Source organism: Ranitomeya imitator, chromosome 2 (assembly GCF_032444005.1).
Source record: "Ranitomeya imitator isolate aRanImi1 chromosome 2, aRanImi1.pri, whole genome shotgun sequence".
Lineage (NCBI taxonomy): Eukaryota > Metazoa > Chordata > Amphibia > Anura > Dendrobatidae > Ranitomeya > Ranitomeya imitator.
The window spans coordinates 496,470,122-496,488,632 of NC_091283.1; the positions used below are offsets into that span (position 1 = coordinate 496,470,122).

Genomic DNA, 18,511 nt, shown 5'->3' on the forward strand with positions numbered 1-18,511 from the left:
GTTGGGGTCATGCTTCCAAGCTGGCAGGTCATGTCGGTTTCAAGAAAACCCTTTCTTTGGTGTTGCGGTACTACTGGTGGCCATCTCTTCCTCAAGACATCCGAAGTTTCATCGCTTCCTGCCCATCCTATGCTAAGAACAAAGTTCCTAGACATTTACCCTCTGGTCTATTGCATCCACTTCCAGTTCCCTCGGCTCCTTGGCGACAGCTTGCAATGGACTTTATCACTGATCTGCCTTGGTCCTCAGGTCATACAGTTATCTTTGTGGTCGTGGATCGATTTTCCAAGATGGCTCATTTCGTTCCTCTTCCTGGTTTACCTTCTGCTCCCGAATTGGCAAAGATCTTCATCGCTCATATTTTTCAGATTCACGGCTTTCCTCAGCACATAGTTTCGGATAGAGGAGTTCAATTCACCTCACGCTTCTGGCGTGCATTATGCAAACTTATGGATGTGACTTTGGATTTCTCCTCTGCCTACCACCCTCAAACTAATGGTCACGCAGAGCGCACAAATCAAATCCTGGTCACCTACCTCCGTCATTTCTCTAACGGCCATCAAAACGACTGGTCCAGTCTGCTCCCTTGGGCCGAGTTTGCATACAACAACCACACTAGTGAATACTCTTCCAAGTCGCCTTTCTTTGTCGTCTATGGGCAACATCCTGGTGTACCTTTGCCAGTACTCCCTGCTTCGGGTGTGCTGGCGGCCGATCTTCTGCCGAGGAGTTTTCTAGGGTCTGGCAGGAGACCAAAACCGCACTTTAACGAGCTAGAGACAGAGTTAAAAGACATGCTGACAAGAGGCATCTGGATTCTCCGTCTTTTCAACCTGGTGATAAAGTATGGTTATCTTCCAAGTTTATTCAGCTTAAGATTCCTTCATGTAAGTTAGGTCCACGATATATTGGTCCATTCGAGGTGTCAGCTTGTATTAATGATGTTGTTTACAAGTTATGGTTACCCGTCTCGCTTTGCATTCCAAATTCATTTCACGTTTCTCTACTCAAGCCAGTCATTCTCAACCAATTTCACCCTACCACTGGCCAGTCGCCTCTACCTATTTCCGCAAAAGATGTCTTTGAAGTTAGGGACATTCTGGCTATGAAGAAATCTCGAGGTAGGACCCTCTTTTTAATTGATTGGAAGGGCTTTGGTCCTGAGGAGAGATCTTGGGAGCCTTGAGAGAATATCCAGGCTCCTCGAATTCTAGCTAAGTTTCTTTCTAATCTTAGGAGGAGGGGGCGTAAGGAGGGGGTACTGTCACGCCTCCTGCATCTCCCTCTGGCTCTTTTCATACATACCTGTCCCAGCACGCCGCTGCTGCTGCTTCTGCTGGGTCTTCCTGCTCCCAGCATGCGTGTCCATCTCTGCATGCTCCCGGACTGTCCACGCGCCACCTGGACTCCTCTCTTCCTCTCTGTGCGCTGAATCCTGGTCCTCGGCACCGGCGCACTTCACCTTCTTGCTCTGGTGGTGCACGTGCACTCCCACAGGCGGGTCTTCGCTCTCTCCACTCCTCCACTTCCGGATGCCTTTCCCCATACTCCTTGCCTGATTGTCATTTGTCCTCATTTGACCCAGGTCCTCCTTACCTTGTTCTGTCCTGTGTCTCCGCCATTCCTTGCCAGTCCTGGGCGTCCGCCATATCCGGTCCGTCCTGTGTTTCCGCCATACCCTGCCTGTCCTGGTCGTCCACCATATCCAGTCCACTCTGTGTTTCAGTCACTGTCACTCAGTCCTGTGTCTCCGCCTTAGCCACTTCCGCGTCTTTCCTCTCCTGATTCCTGTTCCCTGGTATCAGCTTCCACGGCAATAGTCTCCCTCGAGCCTGCCCCTATTGCTCCCTGTATAGGGGGTGGTCTATCTGGTTAGCTCACCCTTGGGAGGTTCGTTGTCGCGGTACTGTCGTAGCTGTTTTCATTCTGACCCAAACGTCAGTTGACAGATCACCAGTGAGACCAAATTGTGGAATTACGCCCGTCATTTTACAAGCGCGCTTGGAGACAAAAAGACACCTCACACATATCCTGTGAGCAAGTCACTTTTATCTGAAGTAATAGAGCAAGAGGCAATATTTTATACCATTTACAACATTAATGCAATTCATGTAGCCCCCACCATCACCCAGGGTCATACTGACCTTTAACCCCTTACCGGCATCGGACGTACTATACCGTCCGATGCCGGCTCCCCTGCTTTGATGCAGGGCTCCGCGGTGAGCCCGCACCAAAGCCGGGACATGTCAGCTGTTTTGAACAGCTGACATGTGCCCGTAATAGGCGCGGGCAGAATCGCGATCTGCCCGCACCTATTAACTAGTTAAATGCTGCTGTCAAACGCAGACAGCGGCATTTAACTACCGCTTCCGGCCGGGCGGCCGGAAATGACGTCATCGCCGACCCCCGTCACATGTCCGGGGGTCGGCGATGCGTCTCCATTGTAGCCATAGAGGTCCTTGAGACCTCTATGGTTACTGATTGCCCGTCGCTGTGAGCGCCACCCTGTGGTCGGCGCTCACAGCACACGTGCAATTCTGCTACATAGCAGCGATCAGCAGATCGCTGCTATGTAGCAGAGCCGATCGTGCTGTCCCTGCTTCTAGCCTCCCATGGAGGCTATTGAAGCATGGCAAAAGTTAAAAAAAAAAGTTTAAAAAAATGTGAAAAAAATAAAAAAAACATAAAAGTTTAAATCACCCCCCTTTCGCCCCAATCAAAATAAATCAATAAAAAAAATATCAAATCTACGCATATTTGGTATCGCCGCGCTCAGAATTGCCCGATCTATCAAATAAAAAAAAGTATTAACCTGATCGCTAAACAACGTAGCGGGAAAAAAACTCGAAACGCCAGAATTACGTTTTTTTGGTCGCCGCGACATTGCATTAAAATGCAATAACGGGCGATCAAAAGAACGTATCTGCACCGAAATGCTATCATTAAAAACGTCATCTCGGCACGCAAAAAATAAGCCCTCAACCGACCCCAGATCACGAAAAATGGAGACGCTACGAGTATCGGAAAATGGCGCAATTTTTTTTTTTTTTTTTTTTTTTTTTTTAGCAAAGTTTGGAATTTTTTTTTACCACTTAGATAAAAAATAACCTAGTCATGTTTGGTGTCTATGAACTCGTAATGACCTGGAGAATCATAATGGCAGGTCATTTTTAGCATTTAGTGAAGCTAGCAAAAAAGCCAAACAAAAAACCAATGTGGGATTGCACTTTTTTTGCAATTTCACCGCACTTGGAATTTTTTTCCCGTTTTCTAGTACACGACATGCTAAAACCAATGATGTCGTTGAAAAGTACAACTCGTCCCGCAAAAAATAAGCCCTAACATGGCCAAATTGACGGAAAAATAAAAAAGTTATGGCTCTGGGAAGGAGGGGAGCGAAAAACGAACACGGAAAAACGAAAAATCCCCTGGTCATGAAGGGGTTAATCTCTCACGTACCAAATAACATGTTGTGACTGAATGTTGAGAACATACATGATAAGAAGTGTAGTCTCCTTGAAGCGGAGACACTAAGACTACTGCATCAACAGATTCTAGCAATTGTAGCAATTAAAGGCAAAAGGCACTTAAAGGCAAACTATTAACCCTTCTATATCAATTTCCTCCTTTTGTAAATGGTATAACCTCTGCTACGGGGTCAGCTGATGTCCACAAAGGAGCTACTGTCTCATGGGTATAGTACCCACAAGGGGACTTCCTACCTGCTTCGCCCATCCACCCTCAGTGTGGACACTCACCTCCCCCGTCAGCAGTGGCTACACGGGGCCTATGATACACTACAGAAGGTTCAGCCTTAGATTTTTTTTTTCTACACCTACATTATTCCATAGCTTAGGTAATACATATATTAGTGCTTTTACGGCTACATAAAACAATAAGCAAAGCAACAAAATTTGCATACAAGTCTGTAAAATACCAAAAATAATCCATCCCGCTAGGCCGCTAAGCCAATTGGCTGGATTTAAAAAGGAGTCTCTATATTGTATTAGTCTCATTAAGAACCTTAAGGAACCAAGAAAATCTGAGTCCAAGTCTCACTGTGCATGCAGTGGGGTGCTAATACCTTCCTTGGCTCCTGGGGTAAGGCTAAGTACAGCATAGTCCTTGCAGATACTGGGCTGTGTGTACAGATCCAACAGTCCAGCAGTTTTTGTCCTTCCGCGTCTTTTATAAGAAAAGCAAGATGTTGAATAAGTTTGTTTATCCAGTGCCTCTGTAAGGTGCAAACATTCTACCACTGCCAGCAAGGTGATTAGGACAACAGTCATTCTGCTGGTAAAAAGATCTTTTTGCAGTGACTGGCATGGATCCAGGTCGGCTTTCCCTCAAGTTTCCCTGAGGTGAATGTGGTCAGCTGGACTTTAGAATGGGCCATCAAACTGTGGATCTAGGCTCCTTCTCACGTGTCTGTGTATGACCACCAATCACCTGGATTCAGCTGATGTATGTCTGCACTGGCATTAGGATCTGGAATGGATGAAAACATATGTTTATGCAACACATTAAGTCTTTTCTGTAAGGCCTGGACATGGGCTGTCATAGCACCGTGTTGCATTTGTAGCACCTGTGGGAAGTACAGACTGGCCTTTGGCACACCACCAAACAGGACTTCAAAAGGACACAAGCCTGTCTTTCTATTTGGAGTGTGTCTGACTGACATGAGTGCAAGAGACAAGCACTCTACCCCGCTCTTTCCTGTGTCTGCCATGGCCTTTGATTTTCCAGTTTAAGTGTCCCGTTTAGTCTCTCCACTTTCCCACTACTTTGTGGTCTATATGGTGCATGATATGCATGCTGTACTCCCAGGACCTGCATGACTTCCCTCATTGTTTCTCCCGCGAAGTGTGTACCCCTATCACTTTCTATGGTTTCTAGGACACCATACCTGCAGATCAGTTCTTTCATCAGTTTGTCTGCAGTCACTTTAGTATTTGCACATTTTACCAGATAGGCTTCCAGCCAACCAGAGAAGAGATCTACACATACTAAGACATTTTTCACACACTCCTACCTTGGGTAGCTGTATGTAGCCAGTCTGCAGTCTCTGAAACGGGTAGAGAGGCCTGGGTGTAGCTTTCTTAGGGATTTTTACTGTTTTACCTGGGTTGTGCTGTGCACAGATGAGGCATGACTGTACGAGGTTTGCGGCTGCGTAACTGAAACCAGGAGCGATCCAGAAGGCATCTTGTGTTGCTTGCGCCAGGATTGGGAGCAGGGATCTTGGTATATACAATTTATCCTTATTCTCCCATACTCTTTCTGAGTTCAGCTCAGCTCCCATTCTCCCAGTGTTCCCTCTCTGTTTGGGCAGCTGGAGGGATTTCAGAACATCTAGGCTCAATGTGGCTGGAATACGCTGACTCTCCTCACCACCGTCCACTGCTCCCTAGGCCGCCTTGCTGCTGCTTTAGCAGCCTCGTCTGTCCTTCTGTTGCCCTTTTCCTCCACAGAGTCACCGTCCGTGTGTGCTTTTTACCTTGACGATGCCAACCTGGACTGATAACGTCAATGCCTCCACTAATTGTTTCACCACCTCTGCATTTTTAATGGACTTACCGGCTGATGTAAGAAACGTTCTGCTTCTCCAGATAGGGCAATAATCATGGAATATTCCCCATGCACAATTTGAATCTGTGTAACTGTTAGCGACTTTACTTGCAGCAACTCTACACGCCTCAGTGAGTGCCTTCAACTCTGCCTCCTGCACCGACATGTGAGGAGCGAGTGGTTCAGCTCGGATTACCTCATATGAGGATACTACTGCATATCCAATGTAGAGTCGCCCATTCTGGTGGTATCTGGAGCCATCTACAAAAATAAAAAACCTCAAAATATGCATTAGGAACAGGTTTTTTTCTTCCCACGAACATATGTAAAACCCACTGTCTCCTGACTCATCAGTTCCTATGCGGTCACGTTCGTGCGTCATGTCAACGTCATGTCATGTTCTCTTTCCCACCTGCCAATGCTGTCACCAATGTGCGTCATGTCATGTTCTCTTTCCCACCTGCCAATGCTGTCACCAATTCCCCCTTTTCTGAATCCACAGGCAGATGAGTGGCTGGATTCAGAACATTATGTCTTTTGAGGGTGACATATTCAGGAATTAGTATTAGAGCACATTCAAGTCTGATCAGTCTGATCTGTCTATCCATGGGAGGCCCGGGTACAGGTGTTTTGGTTGAACTTGTACGAGTATGGCATTAATGTCACGTGGGGAACAAATTGTCAAAAAGAAAAAGTCAGTGTGATTTCACATGCCTTTCAGTAAATCAGCAGCTCTTACAGCACGTACACATGTAGAAGACCCTCTAATCACGGGGTCTAATTGTGCTAAGTAGTAAGCTATCGGTCTCTGTTTCTTTCCATGTTGTTGTGTCAGTACTGCGTTAGCATGTCCACCCTGCTCTGTGAAAAATAAGAAAAATGGCTGATCATAGTTTGGAATGTCTGACACAATCAGCAGTTTGAGAGAGTGGAAGGAGTCAATTGTTTCTTGAGTGAGATTGTAGGGGTCTGATGGCAAACAGTCATAGAGTGGGTGCATCATTTGTGAAGCAGACCTTATCCAAGGCCTACAGTAGGTCACCAAATCTAGAAAAGTGCGTAGATGCTGGTGTGACCTGGGTAAAGGGAGATTTGTATTGCCTGTTTTCTGTCTTGAGTCAGGTGTCTTGTACCTTCAGCAATACAATGTCCTAAAAATGTCACCTTTTGTTTGCAATACTGTAGTTTGTCACGTGAGACTTTGCAAACCTATTCTGCTAAAAACACAGCAAGGAAACTGTAGCTTCCTTGCAGGACATCTGGTCCGGGCAGCAGAGCAAGAGGTTATCCACGTACTGTAATAGTACAATCTGTGGATGAGGTGGTTGCCACTGCTCAAGAATCCCTGCCATCGCTGTTGAATAGATGGCTGGGGAGTTCTTTCCCCCTTTGTGGGAGGACCGTCCAACAGTATTGTTTACCTTCGTGAGTGAAAGAAAAAAGATACTGATAGTCAGAGTGCAGTGGTTCAGAGAAGAATGCATTTGCCAAATCAATAACTGTGAAACATTTTGACGTCGTGGGGATCTGTGACCGTACGGTGTGTGTATTAGGGACAGTTGAGGTCACACTCACTGTAACATCATTAATAGCTCGTTAGTCATGAACTATTCTGTAAGTGTCAGGGGAACTGTTGTGAATTCCGTTCTTGGTTGTAAGTAGTATTTTGGTGAGTTCTGCTCTTGGGCTCCTCCTGTGGTCTTTAGTGGTATTGCTGCTTCTTGGATTTAGCTTCTCAGCTGTTTCCTTTGATCGTCTTTTGGGCTCGGCTATATTAGTCTGGCCTTAGCCCTCAATCAATGCCAGTTGTCAATTGTATCTGACTGGAGTCATTGCTCTTTGGACTTTCCTGACACTCTGACTAAGTTCTGCTAAGCTAAGTTCTTCCATGTCCTTTGCGGTTCACTTATGTGGACTTGTTGTTTTTGTACTGTCTTGTTTTTGCTCATTTGTCCAGTTTATCAGTATGGATCTATTTAGCTAAACTGGAAGCTCTGGGCAGCAGGGTTTGCCCTCCACACCTTTAGTTAAGGTGTGGAGATTTTTGCATTTCTCTGCGGTGGACTTTTTCTAGTTTTTTCTACTGACCGCACAGAGCTCTTTTCTGTACTTTCCTTTCTAGCTAGAAGTGGCCTCCTGTGCTCAATCTTGTTTCATACTATGTATGTCATTTCCTTCTCCTCTCACCGTCATTACATGTGGGGGGCTGTCTTTCCTTTGGGGATTTTCTCTGAGGCAAGATAGTTTTCCTGCTTCTATCTTTAGGGGTAGTTAGCTCTTAGGCTGTGACGAGTTGCATAGGAAGCGTTAGGAGCAATCCACGGCTGCTTCTAGTTGTGTGTTGAGCTTAGGATCTGCGGTCAGTATAGATACCACCTGCTCAGAGCTAGTCTCATGTCGCTCCATAATCACCAGACCATAACAGGGAACCCTTGGGTCCTTTTTTTTTTCTTAATGGGATACAAAGGGGTGTTGCAGGGGGAATATCTCTGCACTAGAACCCCTGCCTTAACATACTCTTTAATATTCCTGCTCAGGGCCATTGATTTGACTAGACTTAAGGGGTATTGCCTTAACCAAAGAGGAGTGATTACTTCTCTTGATTTATCATGACAGGGGGAATGGGCAGCCGACCCATATCAGATTTTCCCTTGCCCAAACGGTGTCTGGTACCTGACTCTTTTCCCTGACCTCAGATATTCTGGTGTCAGGTGTTACTTTCACTACTCTTGCCATATACACCATTTCTGCAATATTACACAAGTGTTTTATATAAGTCACACATTAATGTCCAAATATTATTTATACCCGTATTTGATTGGGTAGAGTACCCCTTAAAAAAAACTAAATTTGATTCACAAAATGTTACCAAAAGAAAATTATATATATGATTAAGAAAGATACTGAATCATAAAATGGGGGAGCACAATGCCATAGGTCACAGCAAAGAACAAGCTTATTCTAAGAAGGTAGCAGCCCTATATAAATCCATAACTAACAGTTCCAAATACAAAAAGAAGGGATTTGAAAAATACCAAATATCGATGTCAGTTGCTTGCGATAAGGTATAAAAACTGGAAAAGACAAATAAACAGTGACTATGGTTTGAGCCAATGTAATGAATGGCTTAAAAACTATATATCATATGATGACAACCTAGAAATACACGGTAACTATACCATCTTGTGTAAGGAAACTACTAAACTGGTAAATTAATGGAATTAAGTGTAACTATAATAGGGCATGATTTATCTGTGGTATAATGTGCACGTGGAAGACCCTGGCGTCCCTCTGCCACAAGTGTTTATATGAAAGGGGACTTGTGACTGTAATACCCTCAGGAGAGTACTGTATAGTGGCCTAGACAGCACTCAACTCTGCTCCCAGCAAATTCATAGGGGTATTGTCACTAACAATAAGTTTGTAAGCACCTCTTGGCTGTCTCGTGACTCTAGTCTTTTCTTGTTTAGTCATAGGGGCTTCAGTCGCTTGTCCCCCTACCCTCACGTATTCCACAGTCTCATCAGTAATCATGTCTGGCAGTATCAAGTCTTTGTGTACTAGTCCCAGCTGCCCCAGTGTCGGTCAAGAATTCTGTCTATTTCCCTCCCATCATTGGTATGGTGGTCATCAAGGCAGGACCAAGTCCGGAGGGGACAAGAACAGGGCACACATTTGTCACTGGGTTGTCAGTTTCCTAGTCTGAAGGTGAAGGAGGAGGAAGATTGGTCTGAGTGTCCATTTTCTCCACAATTCCAGCACTTCACTGTTTCTAAGTCCTTAGGTCCCTTACTACGTCTCTACTGTTTTCCTTGTGCTCCAGCATACATGACACGTCGTCTTATTGTCTTAGTCTCTTCAACTCCTGAGCAACCTTCAGAAGATCTTTGGATCTACATTTCTCCATTTAGGTCTGGCTGTCTGTACTGCGTCTCGTAAGCCTTTGTCATACCGTTAATGAATGTATTTACAAATATTTTAACATCGAGTGGGTTTACTGGACTGTACCCCATGTCTGCCCATTTCAGCTGTAACCGTCCAGAGTACATCTCTACTCTCTCTCCTTTAGTCACATCTGTAAAAGTCTTAATTTGCATCCTAGTACGTCACCTGCTTTTGTGCTCACCAACTCTCTAGGTCTGCTCAGGTGCACTTATACATCCATCATATTGTCTTTGTCTGTAAAATGGGAAAAGTTTGATCTCAGGGTCACCCAGTTATTTTAGCGTAGCTAGCTAGTCAGAGGGCTTCCAGGGATAATACTCCTGTATCTGTCTTCCACTACCTGATGTGGTTGGTTCTCTGGTGGTGGGGGTGACTAGATGACTGGTTGGGGGTGACATGAAATGCTGGTCTACAGCTCCTTCCCAAAAGGATTACTGTCAGCTTACTCCCAAAAGTTAATGTCCCCACTACCCACTAACCACAATCCTGTGTCAGCTTCTTATCTCACTACATGTGATCTTGCCTGGACAGGATTCAGTGTAATTCACTTAGGTTGGGTTACAGCACAGATCATACAAGTATTTCTCCAGTCTGGGTTTATCTGACCGCAATGTTTACAAGTCCATCTGTCTTGTCTTGGTCTCTGGTTATACAAAGGTATGAACATACCAGTAATGTGTCGGTCATAGTCGGACTTTTGAGCATCAAAACATTCATAATACACCTTACTTCCATCCTGCTGCACTCTCTCAGACGCCATTTATTCACATGCTATTTTCCTCCTTTGTCTGTGCATTTTTGAACATCCAAACATCCATCCACTCACTGGCATTTTTGCCTGTTTCAATATTGGTCTCACATCTTTCACTGCTTCCTTTTTCCAATCTGTACAGCGGTTTTTGGATCCCATTGGGGGCCCTGACTGCATACAGAATAAGTTGCCCATGGCTTCAACTTATCCGCTCAGACACTCACCTCTAAAAATGCCCTTTTTAGTGTGCCTTGCCTTAAACCAGGGTTGCAACACGTGACAAGTCAGAGCGAGTGTCAAGGTTTAGCGAGCAGGTTACACCACCTACCACTCGGTAGACCTAAAGGATTCTAGCGGGCAGGTTAAACCACCTACCACCCGGTCTTTCTTTCTCCCCGGTGGTGGGCCTTGACACCTTCTCTGTGATTAAGGATCTTCACCTGTTTGCTTGGTCCCTATTGTTCAAACGTTATTTTTTTGATGACAATCTCCATCAACTATTTCCAACAGAGGAGGAACAGAATACACTGAGGACCCTTGAGGAGCTCTCCAGTGAAAATGTTGCGGAGGGAGGTAAGATTCCATCTGCCATTAAACCACGATCTAAGAGGTTTCCCCCTCTTTCCACATGTGCCCCTATTGATATGTTCGTCCAGGTGGTCACCCAGGATCTACTTAAAATACCTCAGCACCTTGGGAGGGATAATTTAAGTAGAGATGAAAGGTTACGACTGCGGCATCTCAGGGACCTTCCCGATGTTGTACTGAAACAGGCCGACAAGGGGGGAAATGTGGTCATTTGGCCAAAAGTGATGTATGAAAAGGAGGCATTTAGGCAACTACATAACACCATTTGCTATAAGAAACTTACCTTCAACCCCTTGTCGGCCTTCAGTGCACAACTGGATGGGATCCTGGATGCTGCTGTTGCCGGAGGTGTCATTACTGGTGAACTCTCTAAAGCACTCCGTGTTATTGAACCGACCGTCTCGACCTTCTATCTCCTTCCCAAGGTGCACAAAGATGCGTTGGTGCCTCTTGGGTGACCGATCATTTCGGGCAATGGGAATTACCTCGAGAAGGTCAATCAGTGGATTGACTTTCATCTTCAACCCTTGGTCATTACTTACCCTCATTTTTGAGGGACACTGGGGAGCTCCTCAAGAAGGTTGATTCAGTCCATCTAGATGAGAATACTATCTTGATGACAGCAGACGTCGAATCATTGTATACGAACATTAAACATAAGGATGGACTCAGTGCTGTTCGCTTTTTTCTGGATTTATCTGGATCCTCCTCTGATTTTGGAAATTTTTTATTAGAATTATTAGAGTTTGCTCTAACTCACAATTTTTTTATTTTTAAGGGGTCCTTCTTCCTGCAGCTCCAGGGAACAGCCATGGGAGCGGCCTTTGCTCCCTCCTATGCTAATCTGTTCCTGGGGCTGTGGGAGAGGGACCTCTTCCTGTCAGATCGGGGGTTGTCAATGGACCGGGCCCTTCTATGGGCCCGGTACATTGATGACATACTCATGATCTGGCAGGGATCTTCGGATGAATTGGTTTCACTTATGGATGATCTTAATATCAATGATTCAAATATTCATCTTACGTACCAGTGGAGTAGGGAGAGAGTGGAATTTTTGGACGTTACCATCAAGAAGGACCAGCTCGGCTTCCTTCAAACTGATTTGTTTAGGAAGCCGACTTCCACGAATTCCCTGCTCCACGCATCATCTTGTCATCCACCACATGTCATTAGGGCTGTACCGGTCGGGCAGTTCCTTCGTTTACGAAGGATCTGCTCGACCGAGTCAGATTTTGAACAACAGGCCAAAGAGCTTCAGATTAGATTCCTTAATCGTGGGTACAGTAAGCGATCTATTAAGAAGGCTTACAATAGAGCTAGGTCTGCCTCCAGGGAGTCTTTGGTTTATAATCATTCATCTAGGGGATCCCGTCAAGCTGATAGGCAGTTACGCTTCGTGACCAACTTTATTTCCCAAGCTTCCAGAATCCGTGAGTCCTTATTAAAATCTTGGCCCATCCTTAAGGTAGATAAAACCATCTCTAAAATACTACCTGATCATCCCCTTATTTCTTTTAGACGTGCGAGAAATCTCAAAGACCATCTTACGAGGAGTCATTATGAGGGGGTACCTAGAGTTACCTTTCTTGATGGTGCTCCTCCTCGTTTTGGCTCTTCTCCTTGCGGCCATTGTGTGGCGTACTCCAATATGGAGCGGACCAGTGTATTCTCTGACTCTAGTGGTGAAAAAACATTCAATATCAGAAGTAGGATTGACTGCACAACACGTTATATCATCTATTACGCCACGTGCCCATGTGGCTTAATATACGTGGGGCTTACTTCTCGCCAATTTAAGATTCGCATTCGCGAACACGTGCGTGGTATTGAGGCAGCGGCTATCCATACTTCTGATGTTGCAGAATTAAAAACACTCCCTAGACATTTCAGGGAACATCATGGCTGTAATGGTAGATTGATTAAATTTAGGGGTATTGATAGTCTGGATGTTGGCATCAGAGGCGGCAAGCTTACTAATAGGCTTGCTCGCCTTGAGGCCAAATGGATTTGGACCTTGCGGACAATTCATCCCCTTGGTCTCAACGAAAATTTAAGTTTTGTCCCATTTTTGTGATGGTCAGACTGTTGAGCACTCTTTTTGATGATGGGTGTTCATTCAATTTGTTTTTAATTATTTTATCTTTTTTCAAGTTTTAGTTGTGATATTTTGTTCTATGGCTATTTTCGGATGAGATCTGTTCTTACCTGTGCCGTATATCCTTGAATGAGGCGCTAGAAGAGGACTACAAAGAAGAAGAAATAGAGAGAGAAGGAGAAAAAGAAGTAAGGCTACGTTCACATTAGCGTTGCGCGCCGGTGCGTCGGCGACGCAACGCACGACGCACAAAAAACGCACGCAAAACGCGCGAAAAAATGCTGCATTTTGCGACGCGTGCGTCGTTTTTTGACGAAAATCGGACGCACGAAAAATGCAACTTGTTGCATTTTCTTGCGTCCGACGCTAGCGTCAAAAATGACGCACGTGTCGAAAAACGCAACCAAAAAAACGCACACGTCCCCTATGTTAAACATAGGGGCGCGTCGCCGCTGCGTCGCCAACGCAACAGCGACGCACATTAGCGGAACGCTAATGTGAACGTAGCCTAAAAGATGAATAAAAGAAACTGTTATCATACTGCCATCTGGTGGACATTTTAATTTCATGCATGCTATATATATATATGTATACTATTTATATGGAAAAGAAGTCTGCTGTTAGTTATGATTTTTGTAGTTTATGGAAATTAGTACCTTTATTGCCGCTATTGCTTGACATGTGATGATTCTATAACCATATGTGACGTGATGTTTATATGTTAAGTACTATCGGCCTACGTACTGTTATTTATTCCAAAAGCTGCTTTTTAGTACAGTATGTCATTATATTTTCCATGTATGGTCAAAATATATATCTCATATATGATTATGTATGCTATAACTATCCTTCCAGATCGGTACGATCTATTTCCCTTCTTTGCCCATATCCTCTATGGAGTCCATTCCCCGAGTACGCCACTGCGCATGCACCCGCCAGGCAGATTCTCCAAGGTGAACGGCGCTCCGGTGCGTTGTGTACACTGGTCTTGTGGGGCCCCACATGTACCAGTGCGCATGGCCCGGATGACGCTGCTTCCCTTGGTTGTGCCGGCGGTTGCTAGGAGATGCGCCTTCCCATCCGGGTTACGCCACGGGTTCACTTCCGGTTTTCGGCCTTTTATACCGCACATGTTTCTCAGCTTGCTATGCGCCCCCTGACGAATGTGTTCCGAAACGCGCGTTGGGGCGGACACTGAGGCGCTGCGCTTACCTAGGATTATTACCGCTCTATATAGCTTCTAATTAGTGTCAATGTCGTATGTTGTGCTTAATACTGCACTGTTTAATATATTGTGACTTGTTAGCACTTCAGTCCATTATGACTCTATTCTTGCCCCATATTGACCTGACTATGCTAATTTGTTGCACTTATGTGGTGCAGTAGTCTGTTACTATGGATTGGTAGGCAGTTGTCTCAGTGTCCCACATGCACTGTTTGTTTTTAAATACTGTTGGATGACTCTATTGTCATCATTGTCCCCTTGCCTTGCACTTTATAAATAAAGCAATTTTATTTAAGACATAAGGTTATCTTCTTGGATTTATTTCCTTTCCCCCCTGCACCTACCACCCGGTAGATCAGCTGGCTAGCACAGCTCCATGGAACGGCAAGGTTACACCACCTATGTGCCGTAGGCTGACTGTAGGAGGTTACACCACCTACTACATCAGCCGTGCAGTTGGCTACCTCCTCCGTTGATCCTCAATTTGCTATATCAATCACTCAACTTGAAGCAGGTGAATCTATTGCCAATCTTTTCAATCACTTACAAGTTTCCTCTAAAACTAGGCACAGTTCTTTTCACTTTCAAATTCCACCTTGAACTTACGATATTTGTTTCTACTTCAATACATACAGTACTATTGCTTTAAACACAAATCTCTCAGCGCGTACTGAACCAAGGACAGAATATGCACAGCTCCATATTCTTCAGCGCAGCTCCATGTCCCCCCCTTTCTCTGGCCCGCAGCACAAGGAGGAGAAATCACAAACAATTTGCGCAGGGGTTCGCCCCTCCCATCAGCTATAAACACAGATAAGAGCTTGTTGTCTTACACACAGAAACAGAATGCAGCAGTTTTCAGACTTAGGGTATGCTCACACGTTCAGGATTTCCATCCTTTTTTTTTCAGGACAGTTTTTTTAAAAAACTGCAGCTCTTGGCAGAAAACGCAGGTCCTTTTTTTGGTCCTTTTTTTGTCCTTTTTTGATGCGTTTTTTGATGCGTTTTTTGATGCGTTTTTTTATCCTTTTTTTGCAGTTTTCTATGCAGAGACTGTGTGTTTCCTAGGAAGCTTTTTAGGGCTAAAATGGCTGAAAATACCCTAACCCTACCCCTAACCCTACCCCTAACCCTACCCCTAACCCTACCCCTAACCCTAACCCTACCCCTAACCCTACCCCTACCCCTAACCCTAACCCTACCCCTAACCCTACCCCTAACCCTACCCCTAACCCTAACCCTACCCCTAACCCTAACCCTAACCCTACCCCTAACCCTACCCCTAACCCTAACCCTAACCCTACCCCTAACCCTACCCCTAACCCTAACCCTACCCCTAACCCTAACCCTACCCCTAACCCTACCCCTAACCCTAACCCTACCCCTAACCCTACCCCTAACCCTACCCCTACCCCTAACCCTAACCCTAACCCTACCCCTAACCCTACCCCTAACCCTAACCCTAACCCTACCCCTAACCCTAACCCTACCCCTAACCCTACCCCTACCCCTATTCTAACCTTAGTGAAAAAAAAAAAAAAAATTCTGAATTTTTTTATTGTCCCTACCAATGGGGGTGACAAAGTGGGGGGGGGTGTCATTTACTATTTTTTTAATTTGATCACTGAGATAGGTTATATCTCAGTGATCAAAATGCACTTTGGAGCGAATCTGCCGGCCGGCAGATTCGGCGGGCGCACTGCGCATGCGCCCGCCATTTTGCAAGATGGCGGCGCCCAGGGAGAAGACGGCCGGACGGACACCGGGACGCCGGGTAAGTATAAGGGGGGGAGATTAGGGCACGGGGGGGGCATCGGAGCACTGGGGGGGGGGCATCGGAGCACGGGGGGGGGGCATCGGAGCACGGGGGGGCGGGATCGGAGCACGGGGGGGCAGCCACACTCCGCCCACGCACTTCCGCCCGCTCCCCCGCACTTCCTGCTGCAGCGGTTCTGCACATCAAATCGCAGTAAAACCCGCAGATATATTTTTGATCTGCGGGTTTTACTGCGATTTTGACCTCACAATGGAGGTCTATGGGTGCAGAACCGCTGCGGTTCAGGAAAAAGAAGTGACATGCTCCTTCTTTTTTGCCGCAGCTATTCTGCGCGGCTTTTTAAACGAAATTACGGATTATGTGCACAGCAGTGACTGTTTTCCATAGGGTTACATTGTTATGTACCCTGCATGGAAAACAGCTGCGGAACCGCAGCGGCAAAACCGCTGCGGTTCCGCAGTAAAAAACGCACTGTGTGAACATGGCCTTAATCTCTACAAAACATTCATCCTCTCGGCTTAAAAACAGTTTCTCTATACAGGCAGATCACTGCACAACTTGAATAAGCTGATTCTGACCGCGTCCGGCCAAAACACATATAGAAACCTATCCAATGTCAAACCATATATAACACAGGCTTCACTGAATCTCAGATGTAAATTAAATGTGCATTAAAAATATCCACAACTCATTTATCCTGGACAATTAACAACAGTTAGATAAGTAGTGAAGTAATGATACTTATGTGATCACTCATACATACATACAAGGTTCACACAGCCTGCCTATTTTGCACTTTGGAATTAACACAACTCTATATAACAAAAACTGCAGCAGTGTCCACTGACACTCTGAAAGCACTTTAAGGCCAAACAACAAAAACCACGGTCCTAATACAAAATACAGCTTCATATAATGTACTGCCAATCCAAAATGACCAAAATAACAACACTGCACAGAGTCTTCTATCCCAGCTCTGTATTACACACACTAAACAAATACACAACCAATTAGGACACTGACAAATAATACAGATAACAATTATCATCTTATAACTCTATTATTCAACTCTCATACGGACATAAACAGAAAACAAACACAAAACTCACTGGTGATGTGGATTCTTTGAACCATGTTCGCAGCCTTTTACCCAGAGGTATGGAGAGATCCAGATGAGAGATTGCAAGTGCAAAACAGGTTTGTAAGAATAACATTTCTCACCTTGCTGCAGCTGGTGTTTTGCATGTCCAATTTCTCATCTGGATCTAACCCTTCTATATCAGTACTGTGGGTCCACTCTAGGGGTTCGGAAGTTCTGACAGAATCTGCTAAATAATAACACAGCCAGCTCTATAACTTAAGCTTCTAGCATATAGACTGCCTATAAATGTTTAAGGGCCCAAGGTAATTACCTTTTTGCATTTGTCATGATCCATAGGCTGTAGCAGAACAATTGCAATAGGCCCATGATTTTGACTGTAGCATTACGTGGTCTTGATGATTTTAAAGTATATATTTTTCTTTGTCTTTTTGAACAGGTCTCAAGACATTTGATCTGCATAGAGCAGGAATGGATACTTTGATGGTAGCAGTAGATCAAAAAAGAAATATTAATTTACAGTGGAAAAAGCACAGTCATCCAATTGTTGCAAGTCGCATTTACATGGTCAAAGATGATGCTTATGTCCATGAACAGATCGATCGACTAGCTGGAGGTTCCAATTATGTGATTGTCATTTGTTTGGGTCAGCACTTCAGACCTTTCCCGGTCCAACTTTTTATTAGAAGAGTTATTCTGGTGCAAAAGTCTTTGATTCGTCTCTTTTTGAGGAGTCCCGATACCAAAGTCATCATCAAAACTGAAAATACAAGAAATGATGATCTTAGTTCAGAGAGATTCAGTGACTTCCACGGGTATATCCACAACCTGATTTTGAAAGATGTCTTCAGAAATCTTCCTGTTGCTGTGGTTGATGCTTGGGACATGACTGTTGCTCACAATACACATGATGTTCATCCTCCAGAACATGTAGTCAAGAGCCAGATAGATTTGCTCCTTACATACATTTGTTAATTTTACTAGTAAAAAATCCAATTATTTTCTATTCTATTCTACTTCACATCTTGAATTTGGAATCCTATAATTGAGGCCACTATGTTGTTGTGAAGCATACTAATAGATAAGATAATAAAAAACTGAGAAGAAATGAAAATATAACCAATGGTGTACTTATTATATAGGAAGGGGTCACGGTTACATTTAACCCCTTCATGACCCAGCCTATTTTGACCTTAAAGACCTTGCCGTTTTTTGCAATTCTGACCAGTGTCCCTTTATGAGGTAATAACTCAGGAACGCTTCAACGGATCCTAGCGGTTCTGAGATTGTTTTTTTGTGACATATTGGGCTTCATGTTAGTGGTAAATTTAGGTCAATAAATTCTGCGTTTATTTGTGATAAAAACGGAAATTTGGCGAAAATTTTTTAAATTTCGCAATTTTCACATTTTGAATTTTTATTCTGTTAAACCAGAGAGATATGTGACACAAAATAGTTAATAA

At 44.6% G+C, this 18,511-nt stretch overlaps 1 protein-coding gene across 1 annotated transcript in view; it reads left to right on the forward strand.

Moving 5' to 3' along the window:
- LOC138664646 (NXPE family member 2-like) overlaps window positions 1–18,147 on the forward strand; it is a 123,893-nt gene extending 105,746 nt beyond the window's left edge. The window contains exon 4 of the mRNA XM_069751532.1: window positions 17,488–18,147. Within this exon, the coding sequence (XP_069607633.1) occupies window positions 17,488–18,023 (536 nt within the window). The 3' untranslated portion in view covers window positions 18,024–18,147. The remainder of the gene's footprint in view (window positions 1–17,487) is intronic.
- The last annotated feature ends 364 nt before the right edge of the window (window positions 18,148–18,511 follow it).